General features: G+C 40.5%; 1 protein-coding gene across 1 annotated transcript in view; it reads left to right on the top strand.

Moving 5' to 3' along the window:
- Positions 1-27,290, top strand: part of LOC126278785 (uncharacterized) — a 268,939-nt gene that overhangs the window by 200,561 nt on the left and 41,088 nt on the right. Inside the window, exons 17-18 of the mRNA XM_049979062.1 lie at positions 17,127-17,436; positions 26,592-26,734. Coding sequence (XP_049835019.1) covers positions 17,127-17,436; positions 26,592-26,734 — 453 coding nt within the window. The remainder of the gene's footprint in view (positions 1-17,126; positions 17,437-26,591; positions 26,735-27,290) is intronic.

Genomic DNA, 27,290 nt, shown 5'->3' with positions numbered 1-27,290 from the left:
TGCGACGGTCATTTGCTGCAGTATGGGAAGCCGGGATATGTTTGCCTTAAGGCTATCCTCTTTCTTGTTGAAGCTATTCCTATGTTTGTGTATTTCTACAGCTTCTCTAAACAAGCGAGTCTGATAGTGCTTCTCTACAGCCAGAACTTCCGTGTTGGTGAATTTTATTACATGGTCGATCTCACTCAGCTCGTGCTCTGCCACAGCCGATTTCTTCACCTGCTACAACCTGAAATGTCGCTTATGTTCTTTGATCCTAGTGTTGATTGATCATCCAGTCATTTTGACATAAACTTTTCTGCATGTGCACGGTAAGCGGTATATTCCTGACATTGCAAGTGGGTCCCTTTTATTCTTTGCCAATCTAAGAGATTCTTTGCTCTTCCTTGTCGGTTTGAAAGTTGTCTTTAGACCATGTTTGTGCAATATACAGCCAATTCTGTCCATCAGTCTGGGAATGTATGGCAGAAAGGCCATACCCACCACTTCTTTTCGTGATTTCTTACTTTGTCAAGTGTTTGGCTCTGTTACACTTCTAATATAATTTATGGACTACCCATTGCTCCTCAGAATCTTTCCAGATGTTGCATTTTGTGTTTGAGGTGCTGCGGCCCACATATTCATCCTGCTCACATTACAAGCATACGAATCATGCCTCTTTTCTGGTTCGGGTGGTGGATTGATAGTTTGTGCAGGAATCAGTCCATGTGTGTTGGTTTTCGGTACATGCTATGTCCCAGGTTTTTGCCATCCCTTGTGACCAGCGCATCTATAAATGAAAGTTTTTTGTCATTTCCGACTTCCATGGTAAATTTTATGTTGATGTGGAGGCTCTTCAAAGGACAAAAAACCACCATTTCCTACATCCATGGTAAATTTTATTTTGGTGTGGAGGCTGTTCAAACGACAAAAACTACCATTTCTAGGTGTGCTGGTCACAAGGGATGGCAAAAACCTGGGACATAGTGTGTACCGAAAGCCGACACACATGGACTGATACCTGCACAAACTATCAAACCACCATCTGAGCCAGAAAAGAGGCATGATTCATATGATTATAACACGAGAAGGCAAATATGTGAGATGCAGCACCTCAAACATGAAATGCAAAATCTGGAAAGTGTTCTGAGGAGCAATGGGTACTCCACAAATTATATTAGAAGAGTAACAGAGCCAAACACTCGACGAAGTAAGAAATCAGGAAAAGAAATGGCGGGTATGGCCTTTCTGCCATTGATTTCCAGAGTGATGGACAGAATCGGCTGTATATTGCACAAACATGGTGTAAAGACAATTTTCAAACCGATGAGGAAGATCAAAGAATCTCTTAGATTGGCAAAGGATGAAAGCGACCCACTTGCAATGTCGAGAATATACCACTTACCATGCACATGTGGAAGAGTTTATGTCAGAATGACTGGACAATCAATCAACACCAGGATCAAAGAACATAAGCCATATTGCAGGTTGGGGCAGGTGGAGAAATCAGCTGTGGCAGAGCATGTGCTGAGTGAGACCGACCATGTAATAAAATTCACCGACACGGAAGTTCTGGCTTAGAGAAGCACTAACAGACCCACTTGTTTAGAGAAGCTATAGAAATACACAAACACAGGAACAGCTTCAACAAGAAAAAGGAAAGCCTTAAGGTAAATGTATCCAGGATTCCCATACTGCAGTGAACAACCGCCACTGGTACCAAGAGGAGAACCACAGTGGAAATGACCGCGTAGAAGCCCTCGGATGTTGGCACACCAGGTACATATAGTCTGCGGCCGCGATCTTGGCTCCAGTCCACCACCAGCAATGGAAGGTGAAGCTTTGACAATGCCAGCCACATGTGCTGGCAAAACATCACTAATATTATCAGACAAACGTCGGCCGAAGAACCTGAGACAGAAGGAAAAAGGCAGTTTTTCATTGTGAACTTTGAGAAATTTCTGTCACTAATTTTCTTTCATATTTATAACATGAAACCTTGAAAAATATATACAGGGTATTTTTATTTGTCCAAGATGGCTGCCAAGTGAGATCATAGGTATTTTCTTCGTCCACTAAAAGAATTTATTTAAAAAGAAATAGTGTCAAATTTAAATTTCCTTTGTTTTATATACTTGCTATAGTGTGTGTTCTTGCCATACAACTGAATATTAGCGTCCCAGCAGAGACTGTTCTTTAAAAAAACTTGTTCTTTAGCTGAAGTCCAGATAATCACGACATAACCCGAAATTTTGCTTGACATAAACACAAAAAATTCTATTCAAGTTTCCTTGATAGTGTAAAATTTGTTTAATAAAGACAGCTACTAGTTCCTTCAGTGTCTATTGTCTGTTGTCACAATAAAACTGTAATTAAATGTTTCTAAATTGTATTTAACTAACATATTTTGTTTTGTTTACTAGTTAGATAGATGCAGTCTTGGCTTAAATTTTCCAAGTTATAAATGTTTTGAATCTTGACCAAACACACCCGATAATGTAAATTCTCTAAAAGCAAAGTAAATACAAATTCATTATTCTGTCATTGTAACTCTAAATCAGTACAAAAATAACAAGCACTGCACACACGACCTTGGTGTCATTTTTTGTTTACACACAGCCCGTCTCGCATTCTTGACAAATTTAAAACATTCCTTAAACTTAATTATTCTTTCAAAACTGACCATGAGTGAGAAATTTGGCAGTTGTTATATGGTACTGAGTAGAGGGATTTGTTGCCAATCTTCTAATCTTGTAGGAAATATTTCACTGGGGGAGGGGGGGGGGGGGGGGGGAGGGGGGGGTGGATGCAGTGGGGAGAATATTGGGAGAACAGAAGAGGCTCTCTCCTGGAACTGCAAAGTATGCAGTATGAACATTTTGATTGGGGAACAAGAAGGGAAAATCTGTGCCCTTCAGGCACAGTTGGAGGAAGCTAGTACGGAACCCATAAGGATCAAGGGAGATAGAGGGAGGAGGGCGGTTGTGAACTGGCAACTGGTAGGAGGATAGAAAGAAAGAGAACGTGATCCAACAGTTTTATTATCAACACCAAAAACAGGTATCTACTGCTGCCAGAGTTAAGTTGTGAAGAGATTCAGGTAGAACAAGGAGCAGGAAATGTGCAGCACACTTCAACTGAGGACCATGTAGTGATAGAGGGTGGGGCAGAAAACAGTTTGGACAAGGATGGGGCATATGACATAGTTGGTGACATGGACAAGATAGCTTCCCTGACTCATGGCACCAATGTACACTTTGTTGAGCTGTTCCAGCATCGTGATTGACCACACCTTGATGGAGCTGTGAGGCGAATCAATGTGGGGTTATGGATGGTTCTGAGGACATTCAACTTTGCTCGTGTTACTCTGGTGCCCGTTGGGACTATCAACAGATGGGGTTTCACTAAGCATGGCCTACACATAAACATGACTGGGAAGGGAAGATTGGTATAGCTGATTCATGAAAGTATACACTTAAGCACTTATATCAGAGTACTCCTGCCAGTGTTCCATTTCTTTAAGTAACTATAATTAAACACATGAAAAATGACCCTGTGATGTTTTAACTGTTATTACAGTGTGTATATTATTGTTTTAATATTTCAGTTTTTGTGAAGGAAAGATATTAATAGTTTCATAACTGCTTTTTTGTGAAGGGCTAATGACATTAACTATCCCTGGTTCAACACAGAACATTTTATGCAAATTACACTACTTTAAACTTACTCTATTGACATTACTACAGCTGGTGCATTTAATCTGTTTATTAATTAGAATAACTGAAAGTGCCGCTGTCAACTGAAATTGTCTTACAGTTAACTAGTGAGCTTCCCTGGCTTCACACAGGTAGAACTAAGTAGAACTTCCTTTGGTAACTCAATATCATCATTTTCATAGAAATAAAACAATTTAAACAGCACACACCAAGAAATCTCTCAAAAGATATTAATGTTATTTGTTCCATATGTAATTGCTCCTAGGTGTGATATCTTATGGCGGTGATGGAAACACATTATGGTTTAATTAATCTGTTTACAATTAACATAAATATTTTATTCAGAACATGAGTATATGTTTGTATGTGTGATTGGACATTTTTTAATTTGTAGCGTATCAAGTATCAGAGAGTGGCTAAGAGGTTCACGTCCAAAGGGCACAAAGAGAATAAAGTAAAAAAACAGGAAAAGCGCCCCTGATCTAGATGCATATCCCATTGTAGCACTATTTTGTAAAGCTTAGTCTGCATTGATTCATAGTTCAGGCTCATTGTCAAAATTGTTTATCATGTATCTATAATGGTATACTTTTTGCCATGTCATGCAGAGGATCATGTCCACATCTCAGTTTGAGTCAAGGACTGTAGAAAACTTAAAATAGAGACATCTTCTGGTGGCCGAAAGACTTTCTGTAAATAAAGCAAGCAAAACTGCATCCCTTGCTGAAGTATTTCTTTGGAAAACTTTTTACTTTTTGCATAAAAAATTGAAACCCACAACTTTTGGGTTGACATGGTTTTTGCTATGGCAGTTATTTTTAAATAACTCTAGGGAAACTATTCATTAAAAGTATTTGAGACTTTCTCATTTTGCACTGCATTGACTATGGAGTGGTTACCGTTTCATTACTAGTTATATATTACAATACATTGAAGTTAAGTAACTTACTGCCCTTTGTTCAATGGATTTGCAATGAAATATGAGCGTGAATTGCCTTCACTGGTCTGAGGGAATCAAAAACTGGCACTCGGAAATTGTCCTCTTTTTTTTTCCAAGTTGCATCCCTCAACCATAAATAGAAGTCTTTGGAAAACTTTAGTATTTGTCCACAAGGAATTTCTGAATCCCATTCCATCTTGTATTTTTAAGGTGTCAAGAATATCATGCCCATGTCTGTTTCCTTCTAATCCACTGTTATGCACTTCCACCATCACCATCACGACGACCACCACCACCACCACTACCTCCTCCACCATCTAAGAGCTTCAGGAACTGCTGCTAAATGGGCCTGGTCTCATTCTGATTTTGTTCATTCAGCATTACAAGTCTTCAGTTGTTGCTTTTGTTTGTTTAACATTACAGATCTTCAGATCTTTTTGTGATATGGAGTTTTATGATTTTCACATACATCTTTTATTAGTGATCACAGGCAACAGCTGTAATTTGTAGTTGTGATTTCTGAAAGGAGGCCTTTTTTTCAGTGGGTTGACAATAACTGGATGAACACATAAGGTTGAACATTACTGTGAAAAGGGAATAATCAAAATAAGACATATTTTATGCTAATCAGTGTCTATTATTAGGAATTTGATAACTAGTCTTGACTATTACAAGTTATGAACTAATAAGTAATCATGGTAGGTAGGTAAGCAACATAAAACATAATATCAGTATGCACAAATTGAGCAAAGCATTTGTCATGCAAATTTATGTTATATTTCTTCTGACCTGACCACTGAGAATAATACATTGACCATATTGTGTCCCAGGCAGGTCATTATCAATCCTGTAGGCATATTTAGGTTAGCATTGTGCCAAAATTGATGATTAACATAAAAAAGTGGAAAAAATAATAAAATCAGCACTTGCAAAATGCTGGAGATTCTGTTACAACTCCTGTATCTGTAAAAAAATTTAAATGGTCACAACATAATGACATAGCTAATATTCAGAATTTTGTTTCTGATGTACAGAACGCTTTTTTTAATACCGAAGAGAACCACTGTTTTAAGTTACATTACTTGTAGTTAGCCTAGAACTATTTATTTAACTTTCCTTTAATTAATAATAGGTCCCTCCATCATAAACTTGAAATAAAATGCTTAGATCTCTACCTTTTAAAGTTGTGTGATACTGAAACTAATCAAGTGACAAGAGCATATGGAGGACCTGAACCAGGGGCAAGGCAACTCATTTTAGCAGTTGCCCCTTGTCAGGTATGTCCTTTGTGATGAGGATGTACTTGCTCTTATTTTCACAAACTGGAAAGAGTGAGGTAATTCTAAGTTTTTATTATCACCCATATTATTAGCAAACAGAATTGGCAATTGCCCATTGTTGCAGGTAGTCTGTTGTACAAACTGTACAACTTGTACAAACAGCTCATGTTAAAAAGCAAAATGAGTGAATGTTTGGACCTGTAATGGTAATTTTGAAGTTGATTAAAAGATGTGCTCTCTGACCACTAGATAGGGATACCACCTGTGATGACAATGAAAGATATTGAAGCCAGAGATGATTATTAATGAGCAATCCAGCAGGCATTAATTAATTAGTAGCTTCCTGTCTGTCTGTGTTGAGATCTAAAAGAGACTAGATGCATGTGTGCAAAAACCAAGTATTATTAACCTTGTGAACACATTATATAGAGGTTGTATGTGCATGTATTCGGGACATTTTTAAAAATAGTTTGAAAATTTATTTATAAGTCCATGAAAATCCATTGTAACAGTTTTGGATTATCATGAGGACCTGCAAGGACACCAGTAATAATGGAGGGAAATACCAAAGTGACACCGCAACATTGAAGAGGTATAAGCAATTATTTCAGGATGAGACGTAAGAACATTTTTAATTTTTATGTCTGTGTATTCTTATTGAAACCTTATTGTTCAACTTTTTCTTCATTAGCTACAGTGACTGTTCAGATAGCCAAAATCCCTCCTTTATCCAATAATATATTCCAGAACAAGCTTAAAAAATCATTTACTCCTCTAAATAATATTTCTCTTATTACTTCCTCCTTCGAGGAACAAAATTTTGGAACACTCTTCATAAGACTACATCAGAAGGTAAAAGATCTTGACATGAGAGCCCCTCTATTTTGTGCTTAGTAGTGAAAGCTGTAAATGCAACGCTGTGACAATTGGAAGGAGATAAGAGGAGCTGAATGGCTTAAACATTAAAGTATGCTTGAAAACTATACAAAAAGGCATCCTAATGTGGTTGGTTGGTTGGGTTGAGGGATTAAAGGGACCAGACTGCTATGGTCATCGGTCACTTATAATGCGGTATACAAACATACTGTATAGCAAAAACAGCACAAATTGACGAAGTTTATTTCCAAACTAAATTCAGTAAAGTAGCTGTCAGGCTTTCAGGTGTCTTGATTATCCAGCTCAGGACATATTTTTGTTTGGTGGTATATTAACAAATGATCTTTAGACAATCTGTGTTAAGAATGTAAACCAAGTAATATCTTGCAAATAATGTGGCACTAGTTTGTAACAAAGCACAGCGCTACAGTGTGGAGCAGAACATTTAACAAAGCACAGCGGTCCAGAGTGGAGCAGAACATGGAAATAAAACTCTTGTGCCAGTTGGTAAAATTTAAAATGCGGTTTGAAAAGGTATAATTATGGCCATTGCACTCCTCTAACATTCAAAAACACAATGTTATGTCAACGATCTATTGTTCCCAGCATTTAAAAGTACAGCACAATCATTACAATGTAATCTAGAATGTAACAGATAATTATTTTCAATTCAAAACTGCTAACTGTTAATTTTTCCCAGCTCCTTGGTCCCTCATAGCACAGGGCATGTAGCATAAGTTTATGCTACATATAGTGTGTGGGTAAACTGTTTTTGCCTGCTCTCTAAGAAAGTTTTTGCCTTCATGCAACAATCTTCCTGAAAACTATCTGTTAAAAATTTAACAGTCTTCTGCTGCTGTGACTTTGGATAATAGTTCATCATACAACAGCAATGAAGATGATCTTACCAGTAAGAAACTCTACTATGGCTCACTATTTATGATAGTCATTGTCATGAGAATAGACTACTCAGGATGCCACTAACAACTCACCCCACTTCACATCTGTACCTGGTATGTGACAGGGCAGTCCTGCCTTGTGGAGGTGAGATGTGGTTGAATGGAATCTTGAAAAAAACAGAACACAAAGGGATGTTGTGGAGTGGTTTTGTGACCAGAAAGCATGGACTGCTAATGAATGGCATTCCATTCCACTTATGAATGAACTGCAGTTCTCCACTACTCCAGATGACCAATGTAAATGATTATAACAATGATGCGGGCAGAGGTCCCATTCTTCCATCATTTCAGCATGGCTCAGTGATGCTACTTCTGGCATCACAATGTGGAGAACCATTGGGCATTACTTCATGTCACAACAGATTGTGACTGAGGGAACTCTGACTGCACAATAATGTGTCCTGAATGTATTGCATTCTTGTGTTAACACACAAATGACAGTATTGTGGTATAAATTTCAACAGGACAGTACTCCTCCATACATGGCATGAGTGTCTAAGAATTGTCTGTGTGATGTCAAGGTATTCCTATGGCCAGCAAGATCCCCAGATATGTCCCCAATAGAAATTGTGTGAGGTCAGCTTGGACATCACCACCATCCCAGTTCCAACATCCAGGATACCAAGGACCAGGTGCAATAGTTTTGGGCAGCTTGCCTCAGGTGAGGATACAACCAATTCGGTATGTGTTTCCAGGCCAGAGAGAGTGCAGCATCATTCTGAAACCCATAAAGTTTCATTTTGTTTCCTCCTCCCCTTTTGGGTGCTTAACTTTTTCTTGTGAGGCAGTGTATAACTCCTGTATGCCTGTATGTAGGTTGACTATTTGGCCATAATGACTTGGAAAATGTGTTTAATAAAAATGGAATAAACATGTATCTCCAAAAATGTTAACACCAGGTCATAAAATATTCTCCTGGTGAAAAGCCTACTGCAAAACATCTGAAAATTCCTACTGAAATTTGGAAGCAAATTTTTACTGGTAATAATGTCATACTGGAATAGACATGTATCTCCAAAAAATGTTAACACCAGGTCAGAAAATATCCTCCTGGTAAAAAGCCTACTGCAAAACACCTTAAAATGCCAACTGAAATTTTACTGGTGATACTGTCAGCTCAATAGTTTAAAAATACGAACCATTTATCAAGTCCCAAGAGGTAAATTTTACAGAGACAGGGACTGCAAGTGAAATTCAAGCTCTAATAGGTTTACTAGTACTGCATTTGGCTGGAATGATGAAGGATAACCACCTAAATGCAAATTATCTGTGGAAGACTGACAGCAGAGCGTTAGAAATTTTGAGGCTCACCAAGTGACTGTCTAGATTTTGCTTCCTTCTTGGATATTTGTGATTGACAACAAGTCAACAAGAGAAGAAAGACTGAAATATGCCAAGTTACTTCCAATAGAAAACATGTTTGACATTTTGTCGAGAACTGCAAAACAGCACATACTCCCTTTGAATAACAAGTTCATAAGTTAGAGGCATTTCACCACAGTTGTCAGTTTAGACAGTTTAGAAGGTGAACAGATACAGAATAAAAATATTCGCTCTTTGTGACACCAGGATGTACTACACTATTGATATGGAAGTGTATGAGGAACACTATCAGAGGAGCCATATTATGTAAGTAATACTCTAACTGCTGTAGTTGAGAGACTGTTTACATACATCACAGGAACTGGCTCGAATATCACAGTGGATAACTGATTTACCAATCTGAAAAATGAATTTTGGCCAACTTTATTAGGAATCATATGAAAAAACAAAAAGGAATTGCCACTTGAATTCATGACACCAAGTAGGTGTCAAGTGAGTTCAGTCAAGTTTGCCTTCAGAAAATCTTGCATTCTTGTGTCAGATATATTCCTAAGAAAGGCAAAAATGTTGTATTGATATCCAGTTTCCACCATGGTGACAGTGTTGATGAAGAGATGGGCAAAGCAGAAATAATAGTCATGTATAACAAGATGAAAGGAGGTGTAGACATGTTGTATGCTGTCTACAATTGCAAGAGACACACTCACCGATAGCCCTTGGAGATATTTTACTCACTACTGAACGTTGGAGATACCAGTTCTTTAGTGATTCATTCTGCTAACAACCCAGACAGCTGCACTCCATGAAGAGATTTTCTGTGCCACTTGTCTTAAGAGCTTGCCAACAGCCTTGCCACAGTGGTAAAACCAGTTCCTATCAGATCACCAAAGTTAAGTATTGTTGGACTTTGTTAGCACTTGGAGGGGTCACCGGGTCTGCCAAGTGCTATTGGCAAGCAGGGTGCACTCAGCCCTCATGAGGCCAATTGACGAGCAATTTGATTGAGAAGTAGTGGGCCAAGTCATGAAAACTAACACTGAGCGAGAGAGTGGTGTGCTGACCACACACTCCTCTGTATCTGCATCCGGTGACCGGTGATACTTAAGGGCTGAGGATGCCTTGGCAGCTGGTTGGTCCAAAAAGCAAGGCCCACCAAACACCCAAACAAACAGAAAGGATGTTATGTGTTCTGGGACAGGAGAAAGAACAGACTTATCAGGTACAGCTGCTGCAAATGTAGTAAATATCATGAAGACAATCAATTATTGACAATGTAATGTAAACACCATCTGGTAAGTCTACCCTGACCCAGGGTTCTGGGTGACTTTTCTGAACTGTACCCCTTTTCCTAAACCTCTCAAGTCGTTTTCCTTCACCCCTCTTCCTTCCCCTTAAATGCTTCTGCCAGAAGAAGGAGATACAAGCTGCAAAAGCTAGTAAAATTTAAACCTTTTTGTGTGTGTTCTCCTGTTGCTGCTTGATGATTAGATATTTTACTATCTACTTACATTAAAATATCTCTATTTGGAACATGCAAGTGTTATTTGTTCCAAATGTTTAAAAATGGAAGACTGTGACTTAACTGTATAAACTGAAGAACTGTTGTAACCAATGTGTGCCTTCATCCTACTTACAATATTATTATACATATTTTTCATATTCACAAATATATATTGTAATGTAGTTGGAAACTTACAATTTGAGCGGAACTGGAAATAATTTTTATCTATGTAAAAGGCATGTACTTAGCATATTAAAATTAAACATTGTAAACTGCATTTTCTCAACTGCTTTGTTGATTTTTATTTAAAGTCTATTCTTATCACCTTGAAAACTGACAGGTCACAGCAATTAGTAATAGTGTGAAGCATGGCCCGACTACTGCAGGGTTTATAGTGAATGACTGGAATTGAACTTTACAAAACAATTTCCTCCTTACTTTTCATCTGAAGAATATGAAAATAATTCACAGCAAGTAGTGTACCTTATTTATGTTCCTATCCCCATTCAGAGTGAAGTGGTGAACTTCTCTGTCGTAACTATCTTTCCATGCGTTAAAGCTAGATTACATGTATTTGTAATCTATTTCAATCTTAATGAGTATTTTCATGTGGTTCATAAACTAGTGAAACAATGTAATTTATAAGAGCCATTGATAAGTGGTGAAATGAGACTTGCTATGGATTTTTGCAACAGTGTAAGTGAAGAAACTACCCCATTATTTTTATGTGAGGATGTACTTCTTGATAAGATATTTACCTAACTTGTCTTCAGTTCCTCACCTAATAAACCACTGTTTAGGGAGGTTTGAGGTGCAGAAAAAAAATAATTTGTTAAGTTTCAATACCATCTGTTCCTTATTAACACTGGCATACAAGATTACTCTGAAATAGCAACAAAAGAAACTGTTCTTTTTGGCCCGACTTATTAACCTCCTCTGTTTTCGAAAAGCATCATCAGTGGCAATTTTTGGCTCAAAAAGTTTAATAACTCAGATGAAAATAATTACTCAATTCTGCTGCAATTGCAAGGAAATCCTGGAACAGGGTCTATCTTTAATAATGAACAGCTGCAACTGAAATATACCAAAGGATTTTCTTTTTACACCTCAATTATAGTTGACATATGAAAAAGTGCAGCAAATACTGTACAATCTATCCATTCCTACCCCTGTGGAGAGGGTGTTGTGTCAGCTACAGTTGGAGTCAGCACCAACACAAACAAGCGAGGAGAGAAGTTGTGATGGCTGGCAGCAGGAATTCAAAATGATCTGTACATAACACTCACAAATTAATGTGATACTTTGTGTCTAAAAAGATAAGAAACATAACTTAATTCTTATTTTAATTTTCTTGTGTTTGATGTGCTTCCTGTGCCTCCTAAAGCAAGTTCTTTTACTCCCTATTACTACTCACAGGACACAGGCTAAGTATTGTTTTCCTGTTACTCAGTACTGATGCTCTTGAAGTTTGCAATCAAACTGGGCTGACACCAATGGGCAGCTGGTTAAGTCAGTGTTGACAGGGAGTGCTGAATGCTGTCTTCCAGGAGGCGTGACACTGCCCCCTATTCCCACTGTGCCTTCTTGATGCCGTTGTGAGGCGCTGCATTGGTTATAGCACAGTCTATGCTTTTGGTCTGCAAAGAAATAACTGTTGTTGTTTGACCAGAATGCGTCAGTAGAAATGTGGTTAGCTAGGAATACAAGCAAATATGTGATGGAGTGCTGAGAATCTGTTAATGGGTAATAACAAGAGGATTATCTGCATGGAGAAGATATCCATACAATTATTCAAAGAAAAGTGATGCAATTAATTAAGTGTGAATCCACTCATTGATGAAAGTGGAAAATGTTTCTACATGTCAACAGCTACCAAAACATTCTAAAGAACTGCTATATCTCAGTGATGCTCCACATTTTACTAGACTCAGTAACTTCACACACATTACAATGGAGAATATAATGCTTTAAATGAATTTAGCTGTGGTTTTGTCCATATGGAATATTTTATTCTAAACTAAAATCTGTTCCTCTGTCAGAATTATTACAAGAATAATTCTGTGCTATTGTTGTTTCAAAACTCCATTCACAAAGTTACTGGCTCAAAATTACATAAAAATTCCTTTGCATTGCACCTGGCAACTTATACAGCAGAATTACAATATATTTTTTGCCACTACACTGCACTTAGGTACACAGCATTGTACCAATTATTTGTCACCAATGTAGAATGATTGCCAGCATATGATTACAATGTGAGTGTGATGACATGTATGTAAAAGTGAATACGTCTCTACTTTTTTCCTTACTGCAACATTTCATCTGCTGCGATACTGCTTACATTATCAGTAAATCAGTGTTGCAAAGACTTGTGCTCATTTTAAATTTAATTTATTATTTATTTATTAATAAATTTAAATTAATTTTAAATTAATATTTATGAACAGTATTGCACAAAATTTGGTTTGTGTGCAGTATTTTGGAAGGGTTCATTGTGTAAGATTTGTGTGTCTTGTTGTATGATTACATAATGGTACATGGAAGGTAAAGGGAAATATCTGATGGTTTGATATTATTGGCCAGGAGACTAATGGACTAATACATGTATATTTAATGGGATCACCACATATGCTCACTGTCAACACACAGAAGGCAATGTACTCTTAGAGTACACATAGGTTATGCTACACTGTTGTGCAGGATTTTCACAACAAGTAACAATATCTTATTGATGTGAAAGCATGTGTATTGTCTGATTATTTCTGTCATCAAAAATAACTCATATAAAATGAAGGAATCTACATTTTGTGTGAGAAATTTGAGATGCATGGACATCAACAACGCTCCACTTCAACTTGGTAAAGCGGATTTTTTTTAACTGGGGATGCTATGTTGGGGTCACAATTCAGTTAGAACTATGTGTTCAAGTTGTGCCTGGTGGTCTCACAGTGTCTGCAGTCAGCAGTCAACCAAAAGCCATGGTTTAGCCTTGTGTGACCAGCGGGTACAAAGAAAGATTCTGGCTAGTCGGATCTTGCCTGCAGCTTTGGGGCAATTACCCGTGGCAGCCTTCGCAGCACCATCTGGATGGCTGAATAATGAGCTAGCCAGTATGCTAGGAGAGTGGTGACACAAAAATGTGCTCATATTGGCAAAGGGGTGGTTAGGGATTTACCAGAAGAGAGGGGGAGGGTGAAGGATGGAGGGTTTCTCAGAAGGATGCTTGATCCCCAGTGAATCATAAATCGAACACAGGGTGTCATAAAACACATAGCAGAACAATAGGTTAATGGGAGGGGGAGAGGGATAATTTGCCTCTGGGTGTATGCTTGGCCCTGGATGTATGCAACTTGCATGAACCAAATGTACCAGTATCAGCTTTTTGCCAATACTCTCGGAGCATGCACACTCAACATATTAAGAACCATGACTGTCTGTTGTAATGTGTAGGGGATCATTATAAATCGTGATGGCTTTTAGTGTAATTATTGTCTTTGAATAAAAGTGTCATTCCTGTTAGTTTCTTTGCTATATTTTAGCAGTTCTTTCAATGTATGGTCCAAGTTTCTTCAAGCTATGTTACTTAGTAATGACACATCATGTGAAAGCTTAAATTTTGTGTATCATTGTAAATACAGTCGTAACATGGTTGTTGATTTGTCTAAACCTCATCCTGTGACAGTTTACTAAGTATTTTTCATTTCTTGTTTTTAATAATGAGTTGTTTATCTGTGACAGTGTCAACTGCTTCGTATTTTGTTAAAAGAACAATGTATGCAACAGCCCTATTTTCCTCACAGTGACAGGCTTGCGGTTTAAAGCTCTTCAAGGAGGGATAGCTTTTGTATACTAGAATAAAATTTTCTGGCTGTTGTGATAGATTTTCTTCATGTCTTTTGACATACCATAGTGCCTCTAACAAAATTGCCTCCCAACTAGTGTTCATTTGTACAGGTCTGCTCATATGTTGAAACTTACACTCTTTTGGTATGGTTCCATAAGCTTGCATGACTGTAATTTGATCAAGCCTGATGCAGTTTGAACAGTCCACATGATTGCACAAAATTAGCTACACATGATCAACATGCTTGCACAGAGTGCTTGACAAGGCATTCTTGCCAATCTTGCACTTACTTATGTGACCTGTCAATTTAAAGATGCCACTTGCTAACATGACCTCTGGGAAAGGTGTTGCTGTTCAAACTACAACAGCAGTGGTGGTACATAAGTTGTATCACCAGAAAATTCACTATCATCTGTATGATTTTCAACCTAAAGGTTTTGGCCATAATATATAAATATTGTATTATTTCCCTTTATTTCTCAGATTCTGATCAACTGTTACAGTTTATCATTATTTTGCATAAACTTAATTAGTACCATTGATTTCACTATCATCTGTATAATTTTCAACCTAAGCGTTTTGGACACAATATAGAAACATTGTATATTTCCATTTATTTCTCAGATTCTGATCAATTGTTACATTTTATCGTTATTTTGCATAAACTTAATTAGTACCATAGTTACAAGATTATAAATACTTTTCTGGCTAGTGCCAGTGAATGTGAGATTGGTGATTCATATTTTGATATTGACATTTACAAGTCCAAACTGAATGACGATTGGTGGATTTTTTTTTTTTTTTTCACTAAAAGAACGAGAACACTTAGTTTCACAAGAGGATGAAAATTTCCGTTCTGTAGTGTAATCACATCAAATTTCAATCTCCAAATTTCACATGCAAATTGTTAACAAGTGACACAGAAATGTTTACTTACTGTTACTTAGACAATTTTTTATTTACTGTTACTCTGCTATTGCTCATTTGTTCGATCAGTTGTCTTAAAGTATTACTAAATAAACGTATGATTTATTATAAATGTTGTACTATTAAAAAAAATGTTAAAATTACGATTTAAGGTGTGCTTTGGATGGTAGGAGGTATAATAAGACTGAATGCCACATAGAGCGTAAACATATTACCAGTATATACTGAGAGAAGCAAATTGTAGAGCCTGTCCAGTGGTAGACATTATAGTTTGTTATCAAATAAGTTTTTTATTCTGAATGTAATAATTAGTAGAGTCACAATGAATCACTGCCAGTCTCCGGACTGGCAGAGATAGGAAAGGAGTACATTGTTATATGTGTGTATGCCTGTAGCGCAAAAGTACATCACTAACCTTTGGTTCTTAATCAAACCATCATCTGCTCAATCTCTCTAAACCAATTGGTAGTTAATAAGGGGAATACAAAAATGTCTTGTATACACCTTTGTTTTAAACAGAAAGTTAATTCGTCATTTTATACACTACCATGTAAATGATGAGTACATCTTCTCCTTCTTCTTGCATTTGGCCTTTGTAGGATCACAGGGAACCCTTCATGAACTGCATTTTCCTCTTCTCCTACCAGAACTTCTTCATCCCTGATCAGAACATACATACAGAGAATGTTTCTTGTTTCATTTGTAGAACTACTACCGTTTGTTTGACTCTGTTTGATATACTGAATGTGCGGTGCATGTATCATTTAACTAGCTCCTCTTTCAGAGAAAAATATGGGAATTAATTCATGCGTTTAGTTCTAGGTGCTGACAACTTGGGTCCATGGCCTTGTGGGGTCTGCGCCACATTCGTAACCAGCCGATAGCTCGTACGAGCTAAACTCGGGGCTCATCTGACCAGCCTACGATTTTCCAGTTGCCTAGGCTCCAACCGATATGGTCACAAGCCCAAGAGATGTGCTGCAGGTGATGTTCTTTCAGCAAAGGCGATCGCGTCACTCATCTGCCGCCATTGCCCATTAACGCTAAATTTCGCCGCACTCTCCTAACGGATATGTTCATCGTACGTCCCACATTGATTTCTACAGTTATTTCAAGTGTTATTGCTTGTCTGTTAGCACTAATAACTGTACGCAAACGCCGCCGCTCTCCGCCTTTTAATGAAGGTCGTTGGCCACTGTGTTGTCTGTGGTGAGAGGTAATACCTGAAATCTGATATTCTGGGCACAGTCTAGACACAATGCATCTAGAAATATAGAATTCCCTCACCATTCCCGAGATGGAATGACCCGTGCGTCTAGCTCAAACTACCATTCTGCATAGAAAGTCTGTTAATTTCCCGTCGTGCGGGCATAATCACATCACAAACTTTTTCACGTGAATCATTTGAGTACAAATGACAGCTCCGCTAACACACCACCCTTTTATTCCTTGAGTATGCGATACTACCACCATCTGTATATGTGAATATCGCCATCCCATGACTTTTGTTCCGTTAGTGCAATCATTAGTGAGAGTTTTCCGTCGGATATGGCGTACCTGATAATCTTGTCGACATCCTTTCCCACCAAACTGATGCCATTATCCGGGCTAGAGGTATGTCACCATGGTGTTAGCGTGATATCTCCTGCCTTTTCGATGATGCAACGGCGCAGTAATGATCTCCGAAAAATGACGGTTTTTTGGTACGAAAGTGTTAGGGGGCGCATTGTAGCGTTATCATATTCTAGAGCAGAGTCTGTGGTAACTAGATTTCTTCTCAGAGTGCCACGTGGAGATCACGAACATCCGGCGCTTCACCAAGGTGCTGCCCCTTGCTCTGTGGCGACGGGAGCCCCTGGCACAGCCTCCGAGCAATCTGACGCTGTACATGCGCGGATACGGCGCGGCCCTCGTGCCACTCATCATGCAGCCTGGAGAGGGCGACTACCACGCCGTCACGCTAGGGGAGGGCAAGGGCGCGGACCGCATCTACCTCCTGAGGCAGAGGGCCGGCAACCTCTCTGAGGTGGGCAAGGTGCGTCTCCCTCAGCCCATCTTCTCCAAGGACAAGTGGACAAAGATTATCATCAGGTCAGTCAAGTTAAACATTAAGCTTTGATACGATATTACAAATCCTCTCTGTAAGGGACCATGTGAACTAAATCGTAAAAAGCAAACACATTTGCTGCTCCCGCTGTTATCATATCATTTTTTAGTATGGAGACTCCAGTTTAAGCTTGAATTACAAGCGAACTAATAGGCCTATCACAAAATGAGTTATATCAATATTTTTCTTGCTTTATTCTGCATTAGGCTGTATGCAGCAATGTGGCTTGTAATTAAAGCTTAAACTAGAGTCTCTAGAAGAAAAAATCCGATAGTAATCACATCTACACTTCAGATAATGACCTAACCTACAATCCCTACTGACCCTTACCATCAAATCCGAATTAAATGTTCCCATCCGGTCCCCGCCCTTCTACATAACCAACTCACATCCTTGTGATTCATTACTATATGGATTCATTGAATTTGAAGTACATAAATAAAATAAACTCCCTACATGCCTCAACCAGTCTAAAATATCTTCTCAAATACAACACCTGTGAGCCCGCCGCTGTGGCCAAGCTGTTCTAGGTGCTTCGGTTCGGAACCGCGCTGCTGCTGCGGTCACGGGTTCGAATCCTGCCTTGGGCATGGATGTGTGTGATGTCATTAGATCAGTTAGGTTTAAGTAGTTCTAAGTCTAGGGGACTGATGACCTCAGATGTTAAGCCCCGTACTGCTCAGAGCCATTTGAAGCAACACAAGTGGCCAACCTCATCCAACTTATAAGCATAAAACTAAAGCACACTCCACAAAACCCGAAGTTACTTTCACTTATCCGGCCTAGTGACAGGCCACTCCATCCAACCAGCTCCCCATGTCCCTCACCCACAGTCGAAACCATCACCCATCCTGTCACCATAGTGCTGCAGAATATCCATCCATTTAAACATTCCCATATACAACCATCAACTTGAAGTGTCTGCCTGTTCCGTCTTCAATTTTTTTGATTCCAAAATATTTTCCACAAACCATCAGCCAACTTGTCGCTATAGTGCTACAAAATATCAACCCCTCTGTATGTCCCCACATACTCCAACAAACCAAAGTGTCTGCGTGTTCCATCCTCCATCTCGGTGCCGCCGCTACGTTTCCCAAAAACCGTTGCCACTTTGTTTTCACCAGCCCAGTACTGGCACACGACGCTGTGGCGCATTATGCTTACTACCTGAGCCCCCATCTTACTCTGTTACTCACTCCTGTGGACGGGAACGCGTTTTGCAGATCTTGGTGCGTCCATCTAGAAAAGATAACCTGAAGATGCCTAAATAACGCGAAACGCGTCATTGAAGAATACAAAACTAAAATTGCAACCAAGACTGTTTTAACCAATACTGTTACGCACTGGTTTGCTGTATCCACATATGGATTGGAATAATTTCTTTATATACCCCCTGTAGTGTAACATGAGATTCTCTGGAATAACATGTTCCATTAGTAACCTCTTCGGCTGATGAAAGCTGTTTGTAAAAGTTGAAACAGTAAGTTAGGTAGTTAGTATATAGAGAACATGCAACTGTGCGCGTTTTTTCTTGATACATGTGTAGAGATGAAATAACCGCCGACACAAAACATTGGCAAACCGCAACGGCGATGGAGCATGACCACCAGCTATGAAGGGGTCGTTTATGCTTTGGCGCCACGGCTTAGAGGTGTTTTGGATGGCAGAGAGAAAGGGGCGCAGTCTACAGTGTCAACGCCCAAAAACAATTGGAATATTTTAAGTCAGAAATGTAACTTGATTCGATGTACTCTTTGAGCTCATGTCATAAGATTCACTTCAGGTACGTCGCGCTATTTAATGTGTGATCTGTTTACTCAGCTGTGTAATTGTTTTATTTGAGTTACGAAGTGCAGAAGAGTTCTTCAAAACACAGTTACGTCACTTCATAGTGAATTGACGTAGTTGTGATCTCTTTTACAGCCCTCCACCCATTGCGGATATTGAAGAAGTCCACAGGGTATAATCAGTGGAATTGTGCGACAGGCCCAAAACTTCAAGAAAATACAATAAAGCGACCAGGGATTAAACTAAGGCAAAAGTTGAGTACGAGAAGCATAGGGTGACAGATCGTCATGAACTGAAAATTCAGTTACAACCCACCATCAGAAACTTCCTTTCTTTTATTTCATTTCACCTTCTCCCATTCAGCCCTGCACAGTACAAACCATCCCACTGCAGCCAATCTCCTCCAAGCGCGACAAATCTTATCTATTATCCACATTGTTTTACCCAGAGCTGTTCATCAAACTTTCAAACACCACCCCACAGATAGCTTAAATGCACCAGTCGTTTTTGTCAGCAGCAAAACAACGCCACATGAAGCATTATCGAAGCTGACAACGCTACCAGAAATAGCACCATTTTTTAAAATCCATCATTTGTTTTACCATTTTTCAGTATTTTAAAGTCCATTGTATATTTCAAATCTGTATAATTGCACGCTGATCACAGTGTTGCTGCCAGCTCACTCTGGGGGAATGACGTAAACAAAACAAAACAAAACAAAGAATCCCTTCGTAAGTTAATTCAGCCTATCCTCTGACAGACCATCATTGCCTGGATACCTGTTCTGCATAAGATCTACCACTTCCTCCAAGCCCTTGAACACTGTACCTTCCACCTTACCATCCAAATATATTTATATTCCGCCAGAGACACATGTTTCCACATATCATCAAAGTCCCACCTCTCCTCATTCACACAGAACAGCTCTGTATATCCTACACTAGTCTCAAATACAATTCCTACAACCCAATAGGTTTCCCACTGATTTCCAATTCAAGTATGCTACTACGCCTACACTGACACATCCCATCACCAATAGGGGCAGCCGCCTCAGTTATGTACCGCCTTCTGACTTGCGCACTTGGAGTGTTCTCGTAATTATCTCTTTACTATATAATATGGCACTTCTGTCTTCATGCAACATAGAGTTCTTCATTATCAACACATTTTATTATATGCAATGTGAGGAAGCAATAATGTCATTAAAGCCGGCCGCTGTGGCCGAGCGGTTCTAGGCGCTTCAGTCCGGAACCGCGCTGCTGCTACGGTCGCATGTTCGAATCCTGCCTCGGGCATGGATGTGTGTGTGATGTCCTTAGGTTAGTTAGGTTTACTTAGTTCCAAGTCTACATGACTGATGAGCTCAGATATTAAGTCCCATAGTGCTCAGAGCCTATAATATCATTAAACCTATGTTTGAGAGCGCTGCAAGCACTACTAATTATTCCAGTCTCTCAATAAAGAGAAAGGAGAGAAAAAACATAACCATTAGTACTTCCCAAGGTTTTGCTTCGGGAAAGACAAGGAAGAAAGTGAAAAAGTATATATAGGTAATATTGAGGAACAGATTGCCAGGAGAAAGACTATAATCTCCAAGTGGCAGATGTTCTGTTTTTTGCATCGTCAGTCCACTGTATTTCTACTCCTTTTTTGTATTATGAGATTTCCTATAGGCATTAGAACTGGTTTTGCTCTTGATGGTCGCTTTATTATGCAACTATTTCTTTCTTGGTTCTATAGTAAGAAAATATATACTTCTAGCGTCTGAAGTGGTCGATTTATGATCATACTGACACAAATTGCTTTTAAAGTAGCCTCCACGACTGCCATTGTCTCTTTCCTTACCACACTGCCTGTGCAGCTACAGGCCAACTTATATAGTGCGGATTGTACACAGCTCTCGCCCTCCACCTTATCCTTATGGCGCCTCAACATCTTTCTATTCTAGTGTTGTAATGTTCGGCACATTTCCTTTATTTCGATGAGAATATCAGTGAAATATGGTTCATGTCTTTCCCTTGTCATACAGGGATTTGCTACGAGGGTAATCCCAAAAGTAAGGTCTCCTATTTTTTATAAGTACATAGACCTGTTTATTTCTACACTGGTTTACATCAGTATTCGGTTTGAACATTTAGCTGTTTTTCGACATAATCACCATTTCTGTCGATGCACTTTTGTAGACGCTGTGGCAGTTTTTGTATGCCCATGTCATACCAGCTCATCGCCATGCCGTTCAGAAAGTTATGAACCTCTTCTTTCACCTCGTCGTCGGAGCTGAATCGCTTTCCAGCCAAATGTTCTTTTAACCTACGGAACAGGTGATAGTCACTGGGCGCCAAGTCAGTACTACAGAGGGGGTGGGTGATTATGTTCAAGGAGAGTAACGGTTTGCCGAGCGATGAGAGGGCGAGCGTTGTCATGGAGAATGTGTACGCCCTTGCTCAACATTCCTCTTCTCCGGTTCTGAATTGCCCATTTGAGTTTTTTCAGAGTCTCACAGTACCTTTCAGCGTTAATTGTGGTCCCAGTGGGCATAAAGTCGACCAACAATACCCCTTTCCAATCCCAAAAAATGGTTGTCACGACTTTACTGGCAGACTGTGTTTGTTTGAATTTCCGCGGCTTTGACGAAGAAGGATGCCGCCATTGGCGTGATTGTTGCTTGGTCTCAGGTCTAAAGTGGTATGCCCAGGTTTCGTCACCCGTGACAGTTGGGTACAGAAAGTTGTCCTGTTCGGCTGCAAGGCGGGGAAGACATGCGCGGAAGCATCAACTCGTTGCCGCATGAGGTCCTCGGTCAGCATGCGTGGCTCCCATCTTGCGCACACCTTTGTTTCCGTTAAAATTCTGTGAGCAGTGCTTCGAGAAACCTCAGGAACCAACGTGCAGAGATCATCCAGGGTGATCCGCCGATCTTCACGCATGCTTTGCTCAACCTTCAACACTGTCTCTTTATAAATTGACAGTCTCCCGATCCTTTGTTCGTCGTGAATTTCGGTCCGACCAGCTGCAAACTCTCTACACCACTTAGGAACATTTTTGACATCCATTCATGACTCACCATACAATTCCCTCAATTGGCGATGGATTTCAATCAGCGCAATGCCCTTTGCGTTCAAAAACTCCGCGCAATTCGCACTTGGCTCCATTGTCAACGGCTACCAAGCCAAGATTAGGCGCCTCAGCGCGGCGTGCACATGTTTACACACAGCGCGTGAAGCACTCTTCATTACAGTGTGACCAACTGCCACACAGAGTTCTGTACTTATAAAAAAATAAGAGATTTTCCTTTGGGATTACCCTCGTATACATTTATGTAAAGGTCTTGGTATTTTGCACTATTCTTGAGCAACATATTACAAGGGCTAGGACTAAAATCTGTTATGCATTGCACAGTTGAAACTGATCTACAGGGAGGGAAACGAGGTTTACCAAATATTACGGGGGGTTATAAATAAAGTGAAACTACTCACGAAGGCCCATTGTGGACTTTAATTATCATACGGCAGCGAAACTTGGTAGATATATCAATGTGTCAATGCGGAACCGATATATGCTGAAAAAAAAAATTATTTCCAATTTTGGCTACCTGGTGCAAATATGGAGCTGTGATTGCAAGAAAGACGTACAGAAATGTTTGCTCGTGCACTGGATTAGGAAGTGAGTAGGAAAGGTCAGAAAGTGAGAAGGGCATAATTTAGATTTTACTATCAATCGCCGCTAACCAACTTGTTCAGTATGAGCACCGGAGACGTAAACGAGATGCTACATCCGTAAAAATTCATCAATAGTTGCTGCAATCTGAACAACATGTTCTGAACAACATCCGTAAAAATTCATCAACAGTTGCTAGAATCTGAACAACATGTTTTTGTATATTGTCCTTCATCTCGGGAAGAGATCAAACGTGTCTTTGGCAAACGCTTTCTTTTAGGTATGTCTACAGCCAAAAGTCACATTGCATCTGGAAAGCCTCTGGAGACAATATGTTCGTAGAAAATTGCATTAAACAGATCTTCCATTGAGTGAGCGACGTGAAGTGTTGACCTATCTTCCATGAAAACTGTGGTTTCCACACAGTTGGGCTCTTCGAAAGCAGTAATCACATGCTGGACAATGAGATCTCGATAATGTGCTCGCGTCACGGTATTCCTGACAGGCCCTCCGGGCAGTGCCGCTCGTGAGTGTACTTTTTCGGTGTTCTTTCTCGGTGTTCACCATTTTTAGATTCAGAAAAATATGAGAGTGTAAAATTAATAGCATCTGCTGAAAAACAATTATGCTTATCTACAAATTTATACAACCACAGCCGCTGCCAATAATAGTAACAGCAGTAATAATAATACACTCCTGGAAATTGAAATAAGAACACCATGAATTCATTGTCCCAGGAAGGGGAAATTTTATTGACACATTCCTGGGATCAGATACATCACATGATCACACTGACAGAACCACAGTCACACAGACACAGGCAACAGAGCATGCACAATGTCGGCACTAGTACAGTGTATATCCACCTTTCGCAGCAATGCAGGCTGCTATTCTCCCATGGAGACGATCGTAGAGATGCTGGATGTAGTCCTGTGGAACGGCTTGCCATGCCATTTCCACCTGGCGCCTCAGTTGGACCAGCGTTCGTGCTGGACGTGCAGACAGCGTGAGACGACGCTTCATCCCGTCCCAAACATGCTCAATGGGGGACAAATCCGGAGATCTTGCTGGCCAGGGTAGTTGACTTACACCTTCTAGAGCACGTTGGGTGGCACGGGATACATGCGGACGTGCATTGTCCTGTTGGAACAGCAAGTTCCCTTGCCGGTCTAGGAATGGTAGAACGATGGGTTCGATGACGGTTTGGATGTACCGTGCACTATTCAGTGTCCCCTCGACGATCACCAGAGGTGTACGGCCAGTGTAGGAGATCGCTCCACACACCATGATGCCGGGTGTTGGCCCTGTGTGCCTCGGTCGTATGCAGTCCTGATTGTGGCGCTCACCTGCACGGCGCCAAACGCGCATACGACCATCATTGGCACCAAGGCAGAAGCGACTCTCATCGCTGAAGACGACACGTCTCCATTCGTCCCTCCATTCACGCCTGTCGCGACATCACTGGAGGCGGGCTGCACGATGTTGGGGCGTGAGCGGAAGACGGCCTAACGGTGTGCGGGACCGTAGCCCAGCTTCATGGAGACGGTTGCGAATGGTCCTCGCCGATACCCCAGGAGCAACAGTGTCCCTAATTTGCTGGGAAGTGGCGGTGCGGTCCCCTACGGCACTGCGTAGGATCCTACGGTCTTGGCGTGCATCCGTGCGTCGCTGCGGTCCGGTCCCAGGTCGACGGGCACGTGCACCTTCCGCCGACCACTGGCGACAACATCGATGTACTGTGGAGACCTCACGCCCCACGTGTTGAGCAATTCGGCGGTACGTCCACCCGGCCTCCCGCATGCCCACTACACGCCCTCGCTCAAAGTCCGTCAACTGCACATACGGTTCACGTCCACGCTGTCGCGGCATGCTACCAGTGTTAAAGACTGCGATGGAGCTCCGTATGCCACGGCAAACTCGCTGACACTGACGGCGGCGGTGCACAAATGCTGCTCAGCTAGCGCCATTCAACGGCCAACACCGCGGTTCCTGGTGTGTCCGCTGTGCCGTGCGTGTGATCATTGCTTGTACAGCCCTCTCGCAGTGTCCGGAGCAAGTATGGTGGGTCTGACACACCGGTGTCAATGTGTTCTTTTTTCCATTTCCAGTAGTGTATAAACAGCGTAAAGCGCAAGATCTACATCTGGTGGCCTAAATTGGAACTAATTTTTTCCAGTATAAACCAGTTCCGCATTAACGTATTAACATATCTACCAAATTTCGCTGGCGTACGATAAGTACAGCACACGCTATTGTTGTTGTTGTTGTTGTTGTAGTCTTCAGTTCTGAGACTGGTTTGATGCAGCTCTCCATGCTACTCTATCCTGTGCAAGCTTCTTCTTCTCCCAGTACCTACTGGAACCTACATCCTTCTGAATCTGCTCAGTGTATTCATCTCTTGGTGTCCCTCTACGATTTTTACCCTCGCACGCTGCCCTCCAATACTAAATTGGTGATCGCTTGATGCCTCAGAACATCTGCATTTTAATTAGAACCACCCGACATTAATGGTGTCTCTCTGGGTGGTTTGTCGCACCTGAAGTGGATAGGTGGGCCGGCCGTGGAAATATTGCGGATGAAATAGAAGCAATAACTCGGCAGAACACCCTGTAGCACACCATGAATGTATCACCCCGAAAAAGCTGAGAGATCATACCAAATATGTGTTTGCTAACGGTTTTGTGTGAGGAATTCATGTTTTTCAATGAACTTTTACAGTGAAATTCTATGTCGGCCTTTTTTACACGAAATGCGTCTGGCATCGTGGCTCAAGCATTTTGACCTTGAAAATAAATAAACGAACTACCCGCTATGTTCTTGTTACTTGCAACAACTCTGTGAGTGCAACGATTTGTGTGGTTGGAACTGATGATCAATATAAACCTTTTATCGAACAGCAACGAGCGTTCTTTAAATACTTACAAGCCGTGGCGCAACATTTACATAAAATATATCTATAAATATGCTATGGCATTGCAGAATCAGAGCAATTTGAAGTATGCAATATTGGGATTCCAAACTATTAGCCAGAATTGGCAGGCACCCTATGACTTCTGGTTTATTGTCATGTCTAACAAGATGTGCAGTTGGAAAAGTGTTGCGTCTAATAAGCTTATGGCAAATGAAAGACATACAGACCTCTCAGAATCGCGCTTAGTCACTGGTAGTACGTTGGAAAAAGTGCAGTTAACAAGGAATTACGTCTAGAAATAAATGTGTTTTTAATTTAAAAAATCCAGATAAGTGCAAGCAGGACTCGCGCGCACCGAAGGTTTCGAAGGAACTTATTTATGTGTACAGATAGTTCATCCACCCGGGACAAGAGAATTTCGGTGAGTTTTGCCTATTATCGATATCAATAATGGCAAGGTGTACAAATATGTGACAAAAGGCTCTATCTTTTGATTACATTGACGTAGAAGCTTAAAATTTTTACACTTCCAAAAATATTTCAACTTCAGATGTCCATCTGTTCCTGAGAGAAAGGGAGTTTTAATAAACGGTCACACACAACTGGATAGCAAATGACAACCAATTTGCAACTTACACCGGTTTTGCTTTCTACTGATTGACAGAAGTTGCTGACCCAAGCTACTCCAGCATGCTGGAACTCGTCATTTTTGTTTCGTTTATGTAGTAACCAGTTTATTCCTAGTTTTATTTTACTGCCCAAGTTATTTGCCACTCTGTGTAGGTGGACAGAGACGAAACTGTTGGTGTGGTGGAATGGGCTGCTGTTCCTGGCGGTGGACACCAAGGAGCCACTTGTGGCGTACTTTTTTAGCGTGGGCATTGAGGATGGGGAGATGATGTGGACCGCAAACTGCGAGCCTCCAGGTAAGTTACCGATGGCGTCCAGGCTCTGTCCCGAGATTAAAACATTTGTTCTTGTTTTCTCCACGTATGCACTGATACGCGCTCCCGATTACGCAACCGTGAAAGTTTTTGAGCCTTGCAGGTGGACGACTTTAACGATACTCGAGAAATGTAGCAATGTAGCCAGTGTGTCGAATGTACTTGTATTAAACAGCAAAATAAAGCAGGGCAATGATTAACACACCGAACTCGTTAAGGAGTGGGAATTAAAATCCTCGTCGACCCATCCTGACTTAGATTTTCCGTTGCTTCAAATCACATCAGTCCAAGATTGATTCCCTGCCCAGCGGCTACGGTTCCTCCCGAAAGACATGATTAGCGTTAGAATTTTAAACTTTATCCTTCCTTCTACTCAGTAAAACGCAACTACTTTGAACATGAAATGGGCAAATGCACTACTAGTAAACCACGTATCAAAAATTGGAAACTTTTCAGTTATGGGTAGAGTGACTGTATGCATTGTTTTTGAATAAAAAATTCGGCGGTGGCTTTTACTTAATGAAATAAAATTAATAGT

The sequence above is a fragment of the Schistocerca gregaria genome, chromosome 6 (genome assembly GCF_023897955.1).
Source record: "Schistocerca gregaria isolate iqSchGreg1 chromosome 6, iqSchGreg1.2, whole genome shotgun sequence".
NCBI classification, from domain to species: domain Eukaryota; kingdom Metazoa; phylum Arthropoda; class Insecta; order Orthoptera; family Acrididae; genus Schistocerca; species Schistocerca gregaria.
This window is presented reverse-complemented; position numbering and strand designations above follow the sequence as displayed.